This window comes from Oryzias latipes, chromosome 2, assembly GCF_053564925.1.
Source record: "Oryzias latipes strain Hd-rR chromosome 2, Olatipes_Hd-rR_3.1".
Lineage (NCBI taxonomy): Eukaryota > Metazoa > Chordata > Actinopteri > Beloniformes > Adrianichthyidae > Oryzias > Oryzias latipes.
The window spans coordinates 28,470,091-28,492,205 of record NC_136238.1 but is presented as its reverse complement, the minus strand read 5'-3'; the positions used below and the strand labels follow the sequence as shown (position 1 = coordinate 28,492,205).

General features: G+C 46.5%; 2 protein-coding genes across 2 annotated transcripts in view; both read left to right on the top strand.

Moving 5' to 3' along the window:
- LOC144987243 (uncharacterized) overlaps positions 1 to 22,115 on the top strand; it is a 281,445-nt gene that overhangs the window by 64,761 nt on the left and 194,569 nt on the right. The gene's annotated exons all lie outside the window — the stretch shown is intronic.
- The window catches only part of LOC144981350 (uncharacterized), a 127,479-nt gene continuing 125,484 nt past the window's right edge, over positions 20,121 to 22,115 (top strand). Inside the window, exon 1 of the mRNA XM_078935949.1 lies at positions 20,121 to 21,646. Within this exon, the coding sequence (XP_078792075.1) occupies positions 21,277 to 21,646 (370 nt within the window). The 5' untranslated portion in view covers positions 20,121 to 21,276. The remainder of the gene's footprint in view (positions 21,647 to 22,115) is intronic.

Here is a 22,115-nt window from a genome sequence, read left to right as displayed (position 1 = left end):
TAAACCTTCTGTACTGTGTTGACTTGTTAAACTCATAATTTCTGTAACTATCATCATATCTCTCTCTCTCTCTCTGTCTCTCTCTCTTTCTCTTTCTCTCTCTGTCTCTTTCTCTCTCTGTCTCTCTCTCTCTTTCTCTCTCTGTCTGTCTCTCTCTCTCTCTCTCTCTCTCTCTCTGCAGGAGTGTTGACTTGGTCTCAGCCACAGACTGCTGACATGTTAGCTGATGTTTCAGCTGAGTCAGCTCTTCTTTCCAAGCTGATGTTTCCTGCAGAGATTCCTGCAGGAGTTCCTCCTGCTCCTTCTTTCCCAGAGTTCCTGCAACCAGACGGAGTCTTTGTGCTTTGGAGCTGCTTCTCTTGGATGAAGCGCTTGGTTAGCTCACTTTGATCTCTTTCATGTGGGACTTTGTCTTGAAGCGGATCAAACTGAAGGTGGGACTCCCAAAGCAAACGTTCTGGGATGTTTGCTTCAGCTCTGTGCTTCTGTTCTCTGGTTGCTTCTTTACTTTGGTTGCAGAGACTTGGAGCTCTCTCTCTCTCCATGCAGATCAGCAGCTTCTTTGGAGGCAGAGGCAGCTGTGTGGGAAGTCTCTGCAGGTCCAGAATCTTCTGATGGATCAGCAGCTGCTGCAGGTTCCTCTGGGTGGAAACACATTTCTGCCAAACAGAACATCTGTTTGTCTTTGTTTGGATGGAAAACGGAGGAAAAAAACTTCTTTGGAGAGAAATCTGCTTTGTTTCTTGTTGCTATGAGGTTGTTGAACAAATGTGGTCACTTTCACAGCTTCACTTCAAATGACTTCCAATAGACAGAAATTATACATTACATTACATGTATTATACATAAATTATACAAGTTTGTGAAACATTGTTGATGTTTTTTCTGTAATTCTAGGTCTGATGTCTTCATACATGATGGCTAAAATAACAAAAACCAAACCAAATCAGTCAGGTCTGTAGTTTGAACTTGGATTAAAAATGAGTAGGGTGACACCTTCTGGCTGTATCCAGAACTGCATCTTCTGCTCAGAAAAGTGTTGAAAAACCTCAATTGTGTCTGTAAAATGTCTGCAGCTTTTTTGTCTGAAGACATGAATAAAGTCTGGATTTGATCCTTAATGAATCTTCATATTTCTTTGTCCTTCAGTCTTTCTTTCAGTCTCAAACACACTGGTTCATTTGATCCTAATGAGAACATGTGTGAGGCTCCAACATGGCTGCCTTCACTGCAGCTTCCTCTTCATGTCAATTCACTCCAGAGAAAATCCTTTTTCTGGGAAGAATTTGCTCCAAGTTTTCCTCCAACTAAGAATCTGCAAACCCAGATGAGAACTCCCAGCAGGAAAAGAATTCATCTGCAGGAAACTAGAAAAAGGCCTTTTTGTGGGAGGAAACCATTCCAGATCTTTACAAACACCAGAAATCCCAACTTTTCCTCCACTTAGCCTGAGTTTGGGTTCCAGGAAGCGGTGTGTGTTCAAGCTCCGCCCCCAGCAGCATCTCATGAAGCCCCTCCTCCAACATGAGGCCACTGGGGAATTCTGAATGAACCTTTACATTTCAACAGACATTTAAAGCTAAAAACAGGAAAAAAACTCTCTTCATGTTTGAAAACAATCAAACATTCAAACAGGAAGAGAAAACAACGTTTGTCAGGAAATCAACAGATTTGATTGATTGTAAATCTTCTTCCTGTTGGAGTTTGATGAATGGAAGTAGAATCTGTAGAAAGTCAGTTGATGTTTTCCATTTCAGTAAATGAAGGTTTGATCTGCAGATTTCCTGATGACTTTCTGACTGGGATCCAGACCTGATCTAGACGTGACTCATGAGGAAGCAAACAGCACAGAAACTGCTCTGAATGTTCCCTCTTCTTCACTTTCTGTCTGACTTCAACCATGAAGGGACTTGAACCCTCAACCTTCTGATCCATGAGGCCACATGGTCTGAGAGAACATCCAGGTCCAGCTGCAGGTGGAGGACAGCATCATCCAGCCGTCACAGACTGGGGGCGGAGCCTGGAGATGACTGCTGAAGGTCAGAGGGCGGAGCTTCATCAGGATGAAGGTGCTGCTTGGATTCTGCTTTGATGTCCGTCTGTTCTCAGTCCCTTCATGGCTGCTGCTCAGAGCTGTTTCTGGATGTTTCTGGAGAATTCATGTCTTTACTGATCCAAATGTGGGATTTCTGTTTTTCTTTGGACTTTTCTTTATTTCAGGCTTTTAGCTTTTGGAACTTTCTTTCTTTCTATGCTTTAACTTCCAAACGGGTTTATCTAAGACAATCTGATTGTTTTTCATTTGACTTTCTAGGAACTTTCTGTTTCATCTTTGAGGATTTGGACTTTTGAAAGACTTTTAGCTGCAGTTTCATCCTTTGAACCAGATGGATCTGAATCTAGAGTCAAAGATTCTAAGGAAATCATGGATTCATAGACATTTGATTGAATTTCTGTCTGGATCAGAAACCAACAGCAGACATTTCAAGCCGTCATCTGTTCCTAATGTTCATTCCCCGCCATCATTGAAAGCTTTTGGAATAGTCCCTAAAGCCAGCGATCGGGCCACTTTGGAGCATGAACTCATCACTCGGTGTCACGGTGGCAGAGAGATGACAGATCCCAAATCTGAGGCTGAAATGATCACGTCCTACCAGCTCCACTCTGGATTTGGGACCAAAAACCTTTGAAGATGTTGGAGCATTGTTGGTGAATAGACTGACAACATTTGTTTGGAAGACAGATTGACCTTTGACCCCTCCCTCATGTGTTCCACATCCAGCTGCAGACACACCACTACAGCTCCCATTCCACTTCTGATCCAGCAGTTAGAACCAGAGCCTGCATTTGCAGCAGGTTCCAACCCACTGACCACTGATCCACACAGGGGGACGTCCTAAGGGGCGGAGTCAGCCACTGGAGAGAGCAAAAAGGAGAAATGGGGGTCACTCTGGGCCTCTCTGTGTCTGGACCTTCAGAGGAGCCCCAGCGCTGGTCTTTGCTTGGATTTGTTTTAGACTTGTTCAGAGTCAAATTCATGTTTTAAGGGGAGGAGGATTATTTAGTTGTTGCTGTTTTTGTTCCTATTCTTACAATCCACTATATGTCCCGTGTTGAATTCTTCTATTAAAATGTGGGAAACAAATGTTTATCAAATCCAAATCAATCCAAAAGCCTGGAGACTGGATGGCCGTGGTCCTCCCTTTGACCTGGACACTGGTTGCCATGGCGACCTGCACACTCACCAAGCTGGAACTTAGAAGAAGAAAAAGAGACCAAAATGATTGATAAAGCAGGTTTACCAGGGAAATCCCACAAAGTGCTTTCCAAGCTAGAACTAAGAATATCCAGCATGCATTTGGAAAAACTCATTAGCTTCTTGTGGAAAATGATGAGTCATTGTAAAAGCGTTCTATGAATGCTCAGAAAACTTCCTCTAAGGTTGTGGTTGTTTGGAGAAGTCCTCCTCTTCAAAGAAGTTCTCCTGACCATCTTCAAAGCCACTTTCTGCTTTTTCAAACGCTACTGTTCAACAAAAACTTGGTTTCTGCCACAAAACCAACCTGAGACACTGAAACAGAATGAATCCAATGCAGAAATGTGTTGACACCTTTAATTCAAAGCTGCAATCAGTTTGAATCTCATGAAGTACATTTCAAAAATCCACATTTGGATCAGGCGTCTTCATCAGAGCACAACTCATGTTTCCAGGACTGTGACTCACCAATATATCCTCATTTCCTTTACACAATCTGTTTCCATCATTTGGATTTTTCATCAAAACTTGAGTTAGAAAAGAATTGTTGCCCCAAAATGTCCAGTTTGAATAGTCTACAGTTTGTTGTGTTTGGTTGCTAGGTAACAGGGTCTTTAATGTCTATGATGTCATGGTGGCTTTCAGAGTTGAACTCCTGAATATGACGGTAAACATTTGGATTGAACAAAAATGGGATTGAAGCTCATGCTAAATCCTGATCTCAATGCTGAAAAAACCTCCTCCTAGATTCTGGTTGTTTGGAGAAGTCCTCCTCTTCCAAGAATTCCTGAAAAAAGCCCTCATTTCTCCTGACCATCTTCAAAGCCACTTTCTGCTTTACTTTAGTCCAAACTTGCTTTATGCTGACAACATTTACAGCTTGAATCCATCTGAAGAATCCAAGGAAACAAACCAATCTAAGTCTGCATTCATGCCACTTCAGAACCAACAAAGCATGTTTCCAGGACGCTGACTTACCAATAGAACTTGGGATTTCCTTTGCAGAATCCTTCTCCGTGTGTTTTCCTTTGTTTTTCTCCCCAAAACCTAAAGCAGAGATTTTTGCTGAGCTGCAGAACAAACGTCTGACTGCTTTAACCGCCGTTGATGGTTTGTTGTGTTTCCCTCTATAGCTATGGTCTTGGTATGGTTGCTAGGTAACGCTGTCTTTGATGATGATGACGTCAGAGTGGCCTCTAGAATGGACTTTTTTCATGTTTCATGTTGATTTCTTTGACTGTTGTGTTAATAATATCAATAGTTCTCTGTCGCCCTCTGGTGGATTATCAGAGAAGCCAAACTTCCATAGAAAGTGAATCAATAAACATGAGCTAATTCTTGATGCAGGTTTGAAAACACAGATGGAAAACAGCATCAATACAAATATTAGTCAATGTTTCCTTGAATGGAACAATTTCAGGAATTGTTGTCATAAAGTTGTGAAAATCTGTCTTGTAAAGTGTGTGGTGACGGTCCACTGTGGAAAATGACTGTTTGTGGAACATTGAGATGTGCTCAGTGATTTTGGTTTAGGACACTTTGGTTTCATTTCAAACGTTGGTTTCTCCTAAATCTACAAACTCTCTCCACAAACTGTCTCCTAACTCTCAGGGATTCCTGCTGCTGGCAAAACTCACGGCTCAAGGAACCACTTCATGAATCAGTCACGCTTTGGAATGAACTTTATTGAACAACATGTCATGGTCTGGAAGAAGCCCCAGTTCCAGCTGACAGAAGTCTGGTTCTGATCCATCAGATCTCACTAGCAACAGAACCAAACCTTCACGTGTTGCAGCAACAGTTTCCATGTTTGGGAGGATCTTCTGAAGAACAGCTCAGTTCCAGATCACATCATGATGTTTGATGTTTTCTTCATTCCAGGAAATCATCTGTGTCTCCTTTGATCTGTGCTGAGTCAGCACTTTGACTTCTTTTCAACTGTAGATCCATCATTTACAATCAAGGATTTATTGATAAATATGATTTATTGACAGAAAATAAAGAGTAAATGTATTTATCATCCAGCAGTGATGGTGGTGTTTGTAAGTCTTTTATTTTGAAATTCCTCAAGGATGATCATCATGGTGGGATTTCTAGATCTGCATGAACTCATCCTGAATCCAAAAGACACTGGAGCATCAAAGAATCCAACCCATCTCTGCCAACATGAGGCTCTTACTTTGAAAAGTCTCTGACTTCCTGCAGGGAAACAGGCTTTCTGCTGCTGCACTGACAGATGTGCACGAGCTTGAAAGAGCTTCCTGACTGAGGAGCTGCAGACTTTCTCCTGCAGAGCAGCAGCTGACTTCAGCATCGTCATGGGAACACAGTCTGCTGCTGCTTCTGGAAACGTCTTCAAGGCTGTGGTGGGACTTGTTGGTCTGGAGGACAGATTCTCTGAGCAAATGCTGCTTCAGCTTCAAGCTTCAGCTCTTTTCTTCTGGCAGAGCTTAGAAGAAATGGAAACCTCCTTTGTTCTGACTGTTTGCTCCAAATCCCAGATTCAGGAATTCCTCCAAGAAGTTCAGCTCAGAGATCCGGGTCACAGCAATATGTTCAGACCAGGGGCCTGTTTCAGAAAGGAGGTTAAGTGTAAACTCTGAGTGCATTAACCCTGAAATCAGGGAAACCCTGGGTTTTCCGTTTCAGAATGGGAGGTTTGAGAAAGCAGAGTAAGTCAAACCCGTTTCTGAAAGAGAGGTAACTTCTACTCGGAGTCAGTATCCATGGTTACTTACGCTGTGAACCTAACCTGGTCGGGAGCAGGTTTTATTCTCCAAACTCAAAGTTTCTGCCGGGCCCCTCCCCTTTTTAAAGACGAAGCGGTATGTTTCGCTTTAACCTTCATTGCCCACATTCCAGTCACACAGAGACGGTCTAAGTGACAAGACTGGCTTGTCCTTTTTTGGAGGACCCAATAGACGAGGAGGCTGCATTAATTCGTAGAGAATTATATTTACGTCGTGCGAGGATTTTGAGAAGACTCGATTTTTTGTCATTTCCCCATATGTTTTTGTTTGAGCGTTACCGTTTTTCGTTGCAGTCAATTACATATATACAATGAAAACAACATTAGATATGTATTGCTATGTAGATGTTTCATATGTCAAATATTGTCAACAAAGCCTACATCCATGACATTCTCAAATTTGACCCAATTGAATTATGTTTTTATACTTCATTTTTAGCTGCTGCCATGTTCTTTTAATTCCTGCAGGATTGCATCTACATGAAAATGAAATCAGGGACATTGAATTAGATTAATGTAACAATTACTTTTGCCCCGATCAGACTCGTTCGGATCAGAATTTCTTTCCGATCGAGATAGGTGGGTTATACCGATCGTTTATCCGATCGTGGAGCATGTAAACGGTCATTCCGATCGTGTGTCACTGCTGCTCTGGTTTACGTCATGCATAGATGGTGTTTCGCTGAGAGAAAGCATTGCAGCACATACGGGACCGACCATCTGCTCTGCGGAAGCCCCGTGAAAAGCGCCGCACCGCTCTCGCCCCGCTCTCGCCCCGCTGGCTCTCCCCCCTCTTTCACCCCTCACGAGGGAGATGCGGGGGGAATGCATGCCCACTGACGTCTGGAACCGGCACCCGAGCTCTGCGTTCAGGTTCCAGTGTCAGTGGACCAAGTGAACCTCTCTGAGCAGAGCAGCCGGATTTATTAATGTGTTTGAGGGGAGGGTGCTTTGTTACGTGTGCGTTTTGTTGTTTTGGTATGTGTGAGAATTCGGACTGCGAGCCGACCCACCGCTCTGGGTTAGCGGCTGTCATACTCACGAGGACAGAACAGAGCACTCAGTGTGTGAGCTTTTCAGAGCAGAAATGCCGCTCAGTCCTTAGAAACTGTTCAAAATATTACGTGGAATTGTGTTTCCAGTTGTGCCCTGACAAAATAAAGGCTGATGTTATTCCCATATATTTACGTGCAGCCAAGCTGCAGATTGCAGCGTTTCCCGCATGGTCCTGGATTTTGTGTCCATCAAAAGGCTAATGATGTTAGCCCGTGTTGTTAGCCTCTCCTAACACCGGGTTCTACCAGCTCCGTACTTCTTCCACAAAAAAAGCACTGATTAAATAAAACGATGAGCGAACAGGCGCTTCATAATATTCATAACATTATTAAAAGCCCGTTTGGAAGATCGCCTCGTATTACGGAGCTGCAGCATAAATATATGTGACAGCAAAGGTTTGTTTACAATGGGACACATCCCTTTCCGGTTTTTCGACACTACTGCGCATGCCCAAATGATTTATTCCGACCGAAAGTATGACCCATGTCAACGTTTGTTCTAATCGGAAAAAGGTTTTCTGTGCCCATGTGCACGGGTGAATTGTAACCCGACCATTGATCCGATCAAGATATTTTGCCCATGTAACCGCGGCTAGTGTCCAACATTTGCTGCTGACTCTTCCTCATCACTTCCTTCTTCTCTCTGCTTTGATCTGTTGGAGCTGAAAGTCTCTGCTTGAAGGGCTGCAGCAGAGAAGGACTGGAAGATCATCTCCTGAAAACTGGGAGGAAGACTTTCCAGCATCATGCTGCTGAAATTCTCCCATGATTCAGTGCTGTTTGGAGAAGAGCTGAGCAGAAAGAGGAAGTAGACTTTTTCTGCTGTTGCTGCAGAAACATCAGTTGGTTTGGATGCAGCCACAGGCTGATGTTTGACTTTCACACATCTGGACTTCTTTCCTGAAGCAGCTGCATGTTGTCCTGAATGTTCCTGAATGTTCTTCTTCTCTGCTTCTGCTGGACTCTTCTGATCTGCTGCTGTTGCTTCACATCTTTGGACTTTTTCTGAACTTTCTGATCTTCTTCATCTCTGAACTCTTTAGAAGAAGTGAAGGATGAAAAACATGAACTTTGTCTTTAAACTCAACTCTTTGTTCTGAATTCAGGTTTAGGTGGTGCAGTTTGTCAAAGACCAGCTGTGCTGCTCTGGTCTCAGCTCTGAAGTCCAACCCGTCCCACCTGATAGAACTGGACCTGAGATACAACAACATTCAGTCTTCAGATGTTCAGCGGCTCCAGGATCTGGTGGAGAGTCCAAACTCCAAACTGCAGACTCTGAGGTCAGTAGAGGGTTGGAGTCAGTCCTGCTGCTTCCAGATGTTTGGTCCTAAAGTTAGTCTGAGAGCAAAGATGCAGAGTTTCCTGTGAAGCTGCAGCTTCTCAGTGAAGCTCTGAGGAGAATGATGACAGGCTTCAGGACAACAGTCAGCCAATCAGAGCAGCAGAAGCTCCAACAGGTGAAGATGACAGGAAGCTGCTCTGAACAGGACTGAAGCTCCTGCTGCTCTTTCTGCTGCTGTGCTGCATCACTGACTGACAGACCAGGATCAGGAGACACTCCTTCATCTCTGTCTCTACACTTTCTCTCTGCAGGCTATGGGACTGATGTTCCTCCTGGAGGAGCAGAGAGGAGCAGCAGCAGCAGCTGGTCTGCAGAGATGTTGTGACTGGACGGTGTTCCTGGGAGGTGGAGAGCAGAGTGATGGAGGAATCAGAGGAAGTGGAGATGAGTGTCAGAGCTGCAGCATGAACTGATCTGAGATCAGCTCCACTGTCTCTCTCAGCATCAAGTGGACAGTTATTGTGCTGCAGCTCCCCCGGTGGACTGATGGAGGACTGCACTTCCTCTTCTCATTCTAACTTGGAACGTTGATCTGAAACATGGGTTGGATTCAGATGTTCAGCAGCTCCACGATCTGGAGAAAAACAGACCTGCAGACAAACAGATTCTTTTCTAGATCATCACAGTTTTCTGACTGAACTTCCTTTTTCTTTGGTGTTTTGTGGCTAAAACTCTGTTCTTTTTCATGCTGACAACATTTTTAGCTGCAGTTTTAAAGACGTTTCATCTAAATCCAGTTGAATCTCCTCATTTTCTAGAATGTGTGAAACTAGTAGAAACTTTCTGAGCATAAAGCCTGTTTTCTCCAGAGGACATGAATGAACAGAGAGGATCTTAGTGAGGAATAACAGCCTCTGGATGCAGAGAATCACTTTGATGCAGCTGCTGCAACAACACCAACTGCAGTGAAGCGGGACGGAGAAGGGAGACACCTGCTGGCTGTTTGCAGAACTGCATCTTAGTGTCAAAAGGCTTCAAACTGAAAGCTGTCTGTAAAATTCCTGCAGCCTGTTTGGATCTAATAAATGCTCTTTTGAATCAACTCTGTGTTTTCTATTGATTTCTGTCTTCATTCTGTCTTTGACTCACAAACAGACTTGAATCTTTAGCCTTCCCCCTCATCCTGTTCCAGCTGTTCTAATCTTCATGTGTTTGGTTCCTTCTCAGTAGAAATGGGTTGGAAAAGAGCTTTGGAATGTTCAGGTGGTGCTGATGTCTTTCTAGATGGGGGTGGGCAGAACAGATGAGAGCTCCTCCCTCCTGATTCAGAGGGGAACAGTGGGCAGCAGCTGAAAGGAGGGAGTGGAAATGGGAAAAGTTCTCTGCACGTTTCTCCTTTCCAAGAACAGAGGGACACGACTCCATGAACAGCAGAAGCTAAAGAGTTGGAAAACATGCCCAAAGCTGCAGCACCACCTGCAGAAAGATGCTCCCTCTTTAGGCTCCGCCCCTCCACATCAAGAAAGATCAGAGTTTCTGCTGAGCTGCTATTGGAGCTTTTAGGGGGTCAGGTCTTTAGGAACATTTGCTGTCAATGAAACCAGGAAGTAAAGTGTTTTTTCTCCAGGAAAGTCACCTGAAATTAAAGTAAGTCTGAGATGAGATTAAAAACTGCTTTTTGTGGGCGACCATCACTCAAGTGGGACAATCCTCTTACGAGTCTAAAGCGTTTAGATCAAAGCATCTTCAGGTCCACAATATTCTTTCTGGACTTTCCATCCGAGAATGAAAGAAAAAGAGATTTGCTTTTAAAGTTTATCATTGTCTTTTTTTCAGATTGAGGATTGCTGGAGAAACTAGACCAGCTTGTTGCTCAAGGAGGAGTTCTCCCCAACTCCATGCATGAATGGAGCTCCAGATCCCTGAGCTGTGCTGAATACTTGTTTTCTACATTTGACCAAACCCAAAGTGGGAGGAGTCATCTTTCTGCAGTTCCTCTGAATCATGGACAGAAGTTGTAGATGTTCCACTAGAACAGTGTTTTCTTCTTCTGTGGATGTTCTAGTGTTCTGAGCACATTGGTAAAGTCTGCTGCATTTTCTGTCAGCTTCCATTTTCAGCATTTGGATCCTCAAAGTTCAGGAAGAAACCAGAATCCAAACTGCTTCCAGTTTCCATGTTTGGGATCTTCTGGACCTGTTGAAGGACACAGATTCTTTCCACATCATGAAGCTGTTCTTCTGAAGCCAAACGGCCCACAGTTCTATGCTGATGATGCTCTTCTTCACCAACAGCCTCTCAGATCACAGATGCTGCAGTTTGCTTGGTTTGCTGGAAAGCAGCAGCGCTGCCACGCCCACCTGAAAGAGCCTCAGAGCTTCTCCAGCTGATGTCTTCAACACTGGGACTCCATCCCTTCTTCCATTCATCTTTGAGGCCCAGATCCTCACCTGCTGCTGGCTTTGGTTCAGCAGCTGCTGACTGGAACGCTGAAGCTCAGAGCGTCCGGCGCTTTGATCTTCTGCACATTCAAGTGTGGAACAGATGCAGAGAAAAGCTCCAAAGTTCTCAGAGGAGCATTGATTCAGCAGATCTTTACTTTCTGGAGACAACTTCAATGGAAGAATGAAAACCACATGGATTCAAGCTGAAACTCTGTCAGAGTCAATAAAACTTTGTGTCCTTGGGCAAGACACTTCACCCTCCTTGCCTCCAGTGTGGCTCCACCAGCGTGCGTGAATGATCCCCGTGATGGTCAGAGGGGCCGTAGGCGCGAACTGGCAGCCACGCCTCTGTCAGTCTGCCCCAGGGCAGCTGTGACTACAACCGTAGTTACCATCACCAAGTATGAATGAGGAGTGAATGAATAATGGACACATTGTAAGCGCTTTGAGTGTCTTGAAAAGCGCAGATAAATCCAATCCATTATTATTATTATTACAGCCAGGTGTAGGAGCAGGAGCAGAGACGAGGTACTCGGTCAGGTACAGAGCAGAGACGAGCCAGAGATGAGCCAGTACTCGTCAGAGGCAGGATCCACAGCTAGGTGTAGGAACAGGAGCAAAGGCGAGGTAGACGGTCAGGAACTGGAGCACGGATGAGCCAACTGGAGTCTGGAAGCACTCCCACTCCCCAGGAGGGGAGAGGAAAAGAGGGACAATACATGAATCGCACTGCACCAAACAGAGACATGGAGAACTAAATGATAAATGATGATCAAAAATAGAGAAGAGAGGAAGGGTAGAAGTAGATGAGAAAAGAGGACAATTTAAGTCTGCACTCACGTTTCATGGTATTTACCATAAATTTACCACAGAAACTACCCCTTGAGTACACTGAAACTGGACTGTAAAAGAAAGTCAGCCCTATTTCCACTCAACTACATGGTAATTTCAGTACTAAATACTGGGTATGTTCACTTGAATATTACTTGGTATTTACCATTTAAGTACACTAAAACTGGACTGTAAAAGCAATGGCGTGCGGGCCGCTGGCTGGCCAGTAGACAGAGACAGCCAGCTGATATTGTAGTTTGGGGTCGAATAGGAATAATAATATTCAGGGCTTGTCTTTTATTAACATACTCTTTACATGAACCCTCCAACTAGAAAAACAGAGTCGTCCATGTTTGCATCTTCTGCAGCAGGCAGATTGTTTGTCTCTATGTGATCCTCTAATGTCAGCAATGCAATGCAGATATCGCTGAAATTGATGTGGTTCCGTGGGCTCACCTGCTGGCCTGTTCTCCTCCCCCTCCATTCATCCCCTCTACCACATAATAAAACTTTAAGTTAAGAACTTAACCCCGGTTCTCTGAAACATGAGTGAGGTATCTCACTATGGGACACGCCCCCTGCGCTGTCCCCCAGAAGCTCTTTTTCATTACGCCAGTCTTGACTGGCAGACAGAAGGTGACGTCTGCTCTCAGGAGGCGGGACTTCCTCCTGCTATAAGAGCCGGACGCCATCTTCTCTCCTCAGTCTAAGTAAGCACACCTCTTCTCGCTCCAGGCAAGGAGGGTGATCTGGTGAGATACCTCACTCGTGTTTCAGAGAACCGGGGTTAAGTTCTTAACCTAAAGTTCTCTTTCAACATTCGTTTCTGTATCTCACTATGGGATGTAGAGACCCATCCCATAGTGATGTCCCTTAAATTGGCCGTTGACGATGTATGCAGTCAACCATCGGGATGGATGATGTCATCGTCGGGGGGGGGGGGGGGGGGTATTTTTACATTTTTCGTTGCTATTCGTTATTTTACTTTTTTTCATTTTATTTCCCAACTAATGGTTAATCCGCGATGATCCACTATAAACTGAGGGAAGTGACTTTAACAAAAAAAGTAACAAACAAAATAGAAAAGAAGTAGTCGGCTCCCGCACTTAACTAGTGAAGTGGACCGGCGGAGCGCGGACTTCCAGCTTTGTGTTTGATGGGAAGGGGGGGGGTGCTTTGTTACATGAGCGGTATGTGTGGGAGATTTAAGACTGCGATCCGTCCCGCAGCTCTAGGGGTACACAAGCAACCGAACTCAGAACCGGGTCTAAAGTGTGTGTCTGAGCACAGCTCGGATCGTCAGCACACACAGCGGTTTGAGCTTCAAAGCAGAAATGTCGCTCAGTCCTTAGAAAACATTCAAACAATCACGTGGATTTGTGTTTCCAGTCGTGTCCCGACTAAATAAAGGCTGATGTTATTACCACATGTTTACGTGCAGGGCCACTCAAAGCTAATGTTGTTAGCCCGTGTAAGCATACTGCTAATCCTGGCTTCGTTTAGAAAAAGCACTGACCACACGGATCAAAATTCAAATGATGAGCAAACAGGTGTTTCATAATAACCGTAACATTATTAAAAGGACGTTTAAAAGATCGTCTCGTATTTTACCGAGCTGACATGTCAATGTATATAGCCGCTCGGCGCTGTTATCGTTTTGTATTGAATTGTTACATTCAATAAAGTTTGGAAAAAAAAGCCCCTCGGCGGAAGTTGTATCCACTTCCGGTTTTCAAACCCTACTGCGCATGTGCGAATGATTTATTCCGACCGAAATTGTGACCTTAGTGAACGTTTTTATATTCTGAAAACATTTTTCTGGGCCCATCTACACGCTTGGATTCTAATCCGACCATTGATCCCATCAAGATATTTTGTACATGTAACCGTGGCTTATGGCGTCGACTCGCAACGTGGCGGGGGCGTGGCATCACAATGGTGGTCTCTCCATCGGGATGTCAGTCACCCATCACGATGGACGATGATATCGTCCATCGGCACAACCCTAGACCCCACACCTAGCACTGCGTGAGGCAGCCCTGGTCTAGTGACATCCAGTCTATAAAATCTGATGAAAGTGTGAGGCGTTGCCCAACTGGCAGCCGTGCACACATCATCCAGAAAGATGCCCTGAAAAACTGCCCATGATGATGCCATGCCGCGAGTGGAATGAGCGCGCAGGCCCGCCGGGGGTGTTAACCCCTTGCTGTTATAAGCCATGGTTATAGCGCCCACAACCCAGTGTGACAGGCGTTGCTTGGTTATAGGCTTTCCTGTGTGAGGAGAAGCCCACGACACAAACAGCTGCTCAGATTTTCTGAAGCCAGCCGTCCTCTCCACATACATGCGCAGCGCCCGCACAGGGCGCAATGTGTGAAGCCTCTCTTGCTCCGTAGAGGAAAAAGGAGGCGGATTCAATTCCAAAAACTCAATGGGGTGGCAAGGTATGGTAGGGTTGAAAACCTTGGGCATAAATGCCGGATTCGGTCTCAACAAAACCTTAGAATCCCCTCTGGAGAACTGCAAACAGGACGGGTGAACTGACAACGCATGGATGTCGCTCACTCGTTTAGCAGAAGCTGTAATAAGCAGAGCTGTTTTAAAAGAGAGCGCTTTGAGGCTGACTTGCCTCAGTGGCTCAAACGGTGCGCACAACAGTGCGTCCAGCACCACCGGTAAATCCCAAGGAGCAACAAGGCTTTTCGACACCGGTCGGCGCCGACGTGCGCCCCTCATAAACTGACAAATAAGCGGATGCTGGCCCACTGTTTTGTCATTAACACCTATGTGACAGGCGGATATGGCCGCCAGATACACTTTAATGGTGGAAAAGGACAAACCTTTTTCAATCAGTTCCTGAAGGAACGATAGAATGACTGGGACTGGGCTCTGGAAAGGCATTACGGCCATTTTTACGCACCAGTCCTCAAAAACGCGCCATTTGACGCCGTAGGCGGAGCGGGTGGACCGCGCTCTGGCACTCTGGATCGTGTCCATGACGTTGTGCGGGAGTCCCGCTGCCATGAGATTCAGCCTCTCACGAGCCAGGCCCACAGAGCCAGGCGTTCCGGATGAGGATGAAAAATTTCCCCGCGGGCCTGCGACAGGAGGTCCCTGCGTAAAGGCAGAGGCCACGGTTGGCTGTGCAGCATCTGAATGATATCCGCTAGCCAGTGTTTCCCGGGCCACCGAGGGGCTACGAGGATGAGAGAGTGTTTCCCCATCCGAACCCTGGTGAGGGTAGGGGCAATCAACTCCAACGGTGGGAACGCATACAGAAGTCGGCACGGCCACTCGTGCGTCCACCCCCAGGGGGGCGCTCTGGTCCGTCAGAGAGTAGAACATTTGACACTGGGCGTTCTCCGCTGACGCAAAGAGATCGACCTCTGATTGACCGTAAATGCTCCACATCTGGGCTACCACCTGGCTGTGGAGCTTCCATTCCCTGTAACGCGGGTTCCCTCTGGAGAGCAGGTCGGCTCCCCGGTTCATTATCCCCGGTACATGGATGGCCCGCAGCGACAGAAGACGGGAGCTGCTCCACATAATCAGTCTGTGTGCTAGCGTGTGCAACTGAAGTGAGCGCAGCCCTCCTTGTCTGTTGATATACGTCACCACTGTGGTATTGTCGGTCCTGACTAAAACATGGCGCCCTTTCAGGAAGGGTAAGAAATGTTTCAGTGCAAGAGACACCGCCAGGAGTTCCAAGCAGTTTATGTGAACTGATCGCATGTGGGAGCCCCACAGACCGTTCACTGTCCTGCCCTCGTGAGTGGCTCCCCAGCCTGTCAGCGAGGCGTCTGTAGGTGATCACCTGTCTTGTTTGCACGGTTTCCATGACAACACCCGTGGTGAGGAAGGAGATATCCCTCCACTTGTGTAGGGCGAGAATGCACGTAACCGTAGCAAGCACTCACCGGTGACCATGGCGGGCGGGGCTTAGATTGAGCGACGCCACCCACCGCTGAAAAGGACGCATGTGTAAGCGGCCAAAAGGGATGACGGACAGCGCCGATGCCATCAGCCCGAGGAGTTTGAGGCACAGTCTGAATGTTATCCACGCCCCCCTGCGGAACTGTGACAGACACGCCCGGAAGGCTGTCACTCTCTCCGCTGAGAGTCGCGCTCTGAACTCGACCGAGTTCAGGGATAAGCCGATGAAAGTGATCGTTTGAACTGGTGTCAATACGCACTTTCCCCAGTTTACTGTGAAGCCCAGTGCAGTTAGGTGCGATGTGAGCAACCCGGCCTGCCTCCTGAGTTCTTCGGGAGACTGCGCTGCGAGCAGCCAGTCGTCTATATACATGGCCAGCCGAACGCCCATCTGTCTCATGGGTGCGACAGCGGCCTCCGTGCATTTCACAAACACCCGCGGACTCAGTGAGAGGCAGAAGGGGAGCACTAGAAACTCGTAAACCTTCCCTCGAAAGGAAAATCTGAGATACTTTCTGTGAGGGGGGTATATTGGGACGGGAAAATATGCCTCTTTAGAATCTATGGGGACAAACCAGTCTCCTGGACGCACAAACCGTACCAGACCTGCGTGTGTTAGCATTCTGAATTTGTACTTCCTCAAGTATTTGTTCAGTGCTCGCAGGTCTAGAATCGGACGCAGGCCTCCGCCCCGTTTTGGGACCAGGAAGTATCTGGAGTAGAAACCGCTGTGAGCCTGCTCCGGTGGCACTAGCTGAAAGGCTCTTTTGCCTTGCAGTGTTTTGATCTCTTCCTGCAAAAATTGGTGCATTTTGCCCCCTGGCCTGCGACTGCAGTATACCATTGAAAAGGGGAGGGGTGGATGCAAACTGGAGTCTGTAACCCTTGGTAACAATGCTTATAACCCAGTCTGGCGCCCCGCAGTGCCACCATTGCTGTGATTTGTCCGAGAGCGGGCCGAGCGGCTTCCGCGCTGAGACACTGGTGGGCGTGGCCAACACGAGTTTCGCTGGCGCAGGGCTCGTTGCTACCACGGTGCTGGGCTGCTGTGCTGGTGGAGCAACAGCTCCCTCCTGCTGCCTCATGTGCAGCTGCGCAGCTCCCACTCGGCTTCCCGTCATTTGTATGTGTTTTGTTTTTTGTTTTGTCTTTCTGTGTTGAGGCTGCGCCCTTGGCTCGGGGCCTGGTTGCGCGCCTCGGGGATTTTTTATTTGTGTTGGTTTTAAAAACCTTTTCAAACACTTTCTGGGACACAACTGTGGCTCCACTGAGCTCTCTGTGGGTCCCTCTTTTCTCCTTTTCAACTGGCTGTGAACTGTGAGGGCCACCTGTGCCTCTGCACGCCTTTTGGTCGGGCTGGAACATGCCCTGGAGAAAAACGACAGGAACGGAACGTGTCGTGGAAGGGGGGAAGCAGGCTTCTGGTTGTGCCCGCTCTCCATCCCTGTTGGTTGCGCCCTAGGTGGCACGCTTCTTTTTCTTTGCGCTCTGAGCGACAGGAGGCGCTGGCTGGGCTGCCGTTGTCACGTTGGGAGCAGACGGTTTCTAGGCCCAGGCCCCTCTGGCCTCAGCAGGCTTTCCGTGGCTCCGGTCACCTGGCTGAGGCTGGTTTTTCGGAGTGCGGTAAGCTGGTCTAGCTACCGCTTGAGCGAAGGAAAGACGCGGTGCAGCTGGGGTAGGAGGGGGTACCTTCCTGGGCAGACACAGCTGCAGCGCTTCACCTTCCCGTTTCTTCTCCTCACAGCGCCTTTGCATTGTGGCCATTGCTGGCCCAAATAGGCTCTTTGGGTCCACCGGCACATCGAGGAGTTGAGTCTTCTCCTTCTGAGAGAGACTGGATAAGTTCAGCCACGGGGCTCTTTCCTGGACAACCATGAGGGCCATGTCTCGCCCAGAGGTTTGGACTGCGGACCTGTAGAGACGCAGACAAAGGTCTGTGACTACGCATAGCTCGTTCCACAGGTCTGGGGTTGGTGTGCTTGACATCTGTTCCTGCAGCTCTGCCTGGTAGGCTAGGAGCAGAGAAGATGCATTCAGGGCTTTCACCGATGCGGCAACTGCCTTGTAGCCCTTTTCGGTGAGAGTTGACTGGAAGCAGTCAGCTTTCGAGGGCAGGGCGGCGCCCGCGGAAGTCATGGTGGACTTCTGTGTCGGGTGCAGGTGGGATGCCAGCAGCGGTTCGACTGGAGGGATCTGCGAGAATCCCTTCTCCTCCATGTTGGCCCTGTCGAATGCCGAGCCTCCCAGGACGGGGCTTTTGGCTGAAAAGGGGGTGCTCCAGGTCCTGGTCGCTTCCTCCAAGCACTCAGGGAACACTGGCAGCAGCTGTCTGCTGGAAGACTTGGCTTTAGGCAGTCTTTTTCCCTCATAGCGAGACGTGGTGGCCTCAGTGAGGGCTTCAGGCCACTTAATGCCCAGCTTTTCAGCTGCTCTTCTGCAGACATCATGCAGGTCCATCGCGGCGGTCGGGTTTGGGAAGCCGCCGCACGCGTCGCCCGCAGCCAAGGCTGATGGACTCGTCTCCGGAGTCGGGCACAGTGTCCTGAAACTCCGGGGGCGCGGCCTCCTGCTCCTCCATGCCCTCGAGTGGCGCGACCGTATCCAGTTGGTCGCCCCAGCTCACGCCTGCCACCTCTCCCTGCGTAGACTCCTCTGGTAGTGGGGGGCTGGTTACCCCCAAGACCGGGTCCGCCTTGGACAGACTAGCTTGGCGCGCTAGTCTGCGTCTCAGGGTCTTGAGGGAGAGGCGCGCACAATACTCGCAGCTAGCCGGAGATGCTAACGCCTCCTGGGCATGTTGCAGCCCCAGACATGCAGCACAGGCAGAATGGGTGTCTGCCCCGGCGATTTTGCTACCGCATGAGCAGGCTCTAGGCAGAGGTCTGAACGTTTCCATGGCGAGGAAAGGTTCAGGCTCCATGACGACTTCGTCGACTCCGGTTGAGAGCGAAGCGCGAAAATTACTACTATGGTGACTAGTTCTAACGGGTGCTGTTTGGAGACAGACCAACCGCGTGACCCAGACAAGCTATGTAACACCGACTAGCGTTCAGCGACCGAGTTGTTAGCTCGCTCTAGGAACAGTTAAGCTAGCTTCGGATACTACACCTGCCGTCTGAGGATGCTTCTGGGAGCGAGAAGAGGTGTTAGACTGAGGAGAGAAGATGGCGTCCGGCTCTTATAGCAGGAGGAAGTCCCGCCTCCTGAGAGCAGACGTCACCTTCTGTCTGCCAGTCAAGACTGGCGTAGTGAAAAAGAGCTTCTGGGGGACAGCACAGGGGGCGTGTCCTATAGTGAGATACCGAAACGAATGTTGAAAGAGAACCTAGTTCGCCACTCCATTTTTGTGACTGCGCTTGGATTCTACAAAGCTCCTCCGGTTTCACAACAGAAATATGTCATCCCTCTGACTGGAACACCACAGAGCGGGTATCTAGGAACACAAGTCGATTTCCAGGGATCAGCCAATGTTTAGATCCCACCCACTTTCACTGATTGACAGACAGAATCATTCTGCTGGAAAAACTCTTCATGAAGTAAATAAGTCATTCTGAAAAACAGCAACATAAAAAAAGCTACTTTGGAAAATATTGATTTAGAAATCAGTTTCTGAAAAAAAGAGATACAATTATAATAATATTCAACCTGATTAAAATTAACATTTAAAATTCTGTTTTAAAATAATGAACAGGTTTTCAAAGCAAAATGAAATATATTTAATAATAAAATGGCTAATTTAAATTGAGCCATTTTTGTCAAATTGTTTCTGTCCATTTTTGACACATTTTTATCGTCTGCGCTGCCAGCGCACCTCCAGGCTAACACGCACACATAAACACACCCACCAACACCACCACAGGCAAGTTTCTGACCCCGATTGATGGTGCCCCAGATTTCTAAATAAAATGAATACAATAACAGACATGTGAATGTAACTTTATTAGCAGAATATTCCTAACATAACACAACTGGTGTGCTGAAAGAAGCCTCAGAGACTGTGTCAAACATTTACTATAGATACCCACATGTTTACTGTCAATAATGACAAGAATCTAAAACATTCTATTTGTTTTCAAACTGTTTTCCTTTTTGTAATTTCATATCAAAATAATTGGAGACAGAATGAGGTTAAAAGTACATTTTCTGTTACTCCCTCCGTCCCCTTTCTAGTAAATGTGTCCTATTTATCTCAGCATGATTTAATTTGGGTATACAGTTATATAACATTAAAAACCTGTTTGTACCATTTATGAATTACTTATCTGCAATTTCATTTCCTTAAAAAATCCAAAGAAAAAATATATTCCATCTTTAACTGGTTCAGACTATTTATTGACTGAAACAGCTCTCCTCATAGGGGGGAGGTGTAGGGGGAGGCTTTTTCAGCACAGTTTTATAATGTAGTGTTAAAGAAAACAAAATCCTTTTTTTTATTAAACATTTTTTAATGTGCATATACTGAATTAGGGTTGGGCGATGTCCCCTAATTTGGCCGTTGACGATGTTTGCTGTCAACCATCGGGATGGACGATGACATCGTCGGGGGGGGGGGGGTATTTTTTACATTTTTTGTTCTTATATAACTGCTATTCGTTATTTTGCTTTTTTCATTTTATTTCCCAACTAATGGTTAATCCGCGATGATCCAATATAAACTGAGGGAAGTGACTTTAACAGAAAAAGTAACAAGCAAGATAGAAAAGAAGTAGTCCACTCCCGCACTTAGCGGAGTGGACCGGCGGAGTGCGGATTTACAGCTTTGTGTTTGATGGGAAGGGGGGGGGGGTACATGAGCGGTATGTGTGGGAGATTTAAGACTGCGATCCGTCCCGCAGCTCTAGGAGACAAGCAACCGAACTCAGAACCGGGTCTAAACGTGTGTCTGAGCACAGCTCGGATCGTCAGCAGACACACAGAGGTTTGAGCATCAAAGCAGAAATGTCTCTCAGTCCTTAGAAAACATTCAAACAATCACGTGGATTTGTGTTTCCAGTCGTGTCCTGACTAAATAAAGGCTGATGTTATTCACATGTTGCAGCGCCACCCAAAGCTAATGTTGTTAGCCCGTGTTAGCATACTGCTAATCCTGGCTCCGTTCAGAAAAAGCACTGACCACACGGATTAAAATTCAAATGATGAGCGAACAGGTGTTTCATAATAACCGTAACATTATTAAAAAGACGTTTAGTAGATCATCTCGTATTTTACCGAGCTGACATGTCAATATATATAGCCGCTCGGCGCTGTTATCGTTTTGTATTGAATTGTTACATTCAATAAAGTTGGGAAAAAAAAGCCGCTCGGCGGAAGTTGTATCCCTTTCCGGTTTTCAAACTGCGCATGTGCGAATACTGCGCATGTGCGAATGATTTATTCCGACCGAAATTGTGACCTTAGTGAACGTTTTTATATTCTGAAAACATTTTTCTGGGCCCATCTACATGCTTGGATTCTAATCCGACCATTGATCCCATCAAGATATTTTGTACATGTAACCGCGGCTTATGGTGTCGACGTGCAACGTGGCGGGGGCGTGGCATCACGATGGTGGTCTCTCCATCGGGATGTCAGTCACCCATCACGATGGACGATGATATCGTCCATCGGCACAACCCTATACTGAATGATACTGCAATCATTTGTATTGATACTTAAGAATAAATAAAGTCACCATAGTAGATAAAAGGACCTGTTCTTGTGTCCCTGCAGTCCTCCCCCAGTGTTGGATGATTGAAGAGGAAGATCTCTGCATCCAGCAGAGGAACTTCAGAGTGGAACATGAAGAACTGGAACGTCTACATACTAAAGAGGAACCAGGGGAACTTTGCATCAGTCAGGATGAAGATCAGATTGATCTGAAGCAGGAGACTGATACCTTGATGGAGATTCCTACTTATGAGGAAGATGAGAACAGTGAAGCAGATCTAAACAATCAGCAGAGCTTTAATGTAACTGATAGTCAGGATGAAGAAGGAAACCAACATGAAGAATCAACATCAACTACAGATGAAGAGACAGATCCACAGAACAGAGATCAGAGGAAGAGGAGGGACAGAAGTCATGTCCAAACTGTGGACAGCTCTCACATGTCAGCAGGTCAGTGTGAGTCTGATGTTAGAAAAAATCCCAAGAAGACAAGTCTTGGTAAGAAATACAAACAATCTCAAAAAGAAGAAAGACTTTCCTCTATCAAGTCTGATAAAAACTCAAGAATAATTACTAACCCGTCTGACGACATGGAAACTGGGTCTGATGAAAGATGTTATATCTGTAAAGAATGTGGTAAAAGCTTTTGTAACATATCTCTGTTCAGAATTCACATAAGAATCCATGCAGAAGATAAGAGATTTTCTTGTAAAGAATGTGACAAAAGTTTTAATCAAATACATCATCTCAAAACACACATGAGAACTCACACAGGAGAAAAGCCTTTTACTTGTAAAGAATGTAAAAAAAGCTTTTGTCATAGATTTAATCTCAAAACACACATGAGAACTCACACAGGAGAAAAGCCTTTTTCTTGTAAAGAATGTAAAAAAAGTTTTAATCAAATATCTGCTCTCAA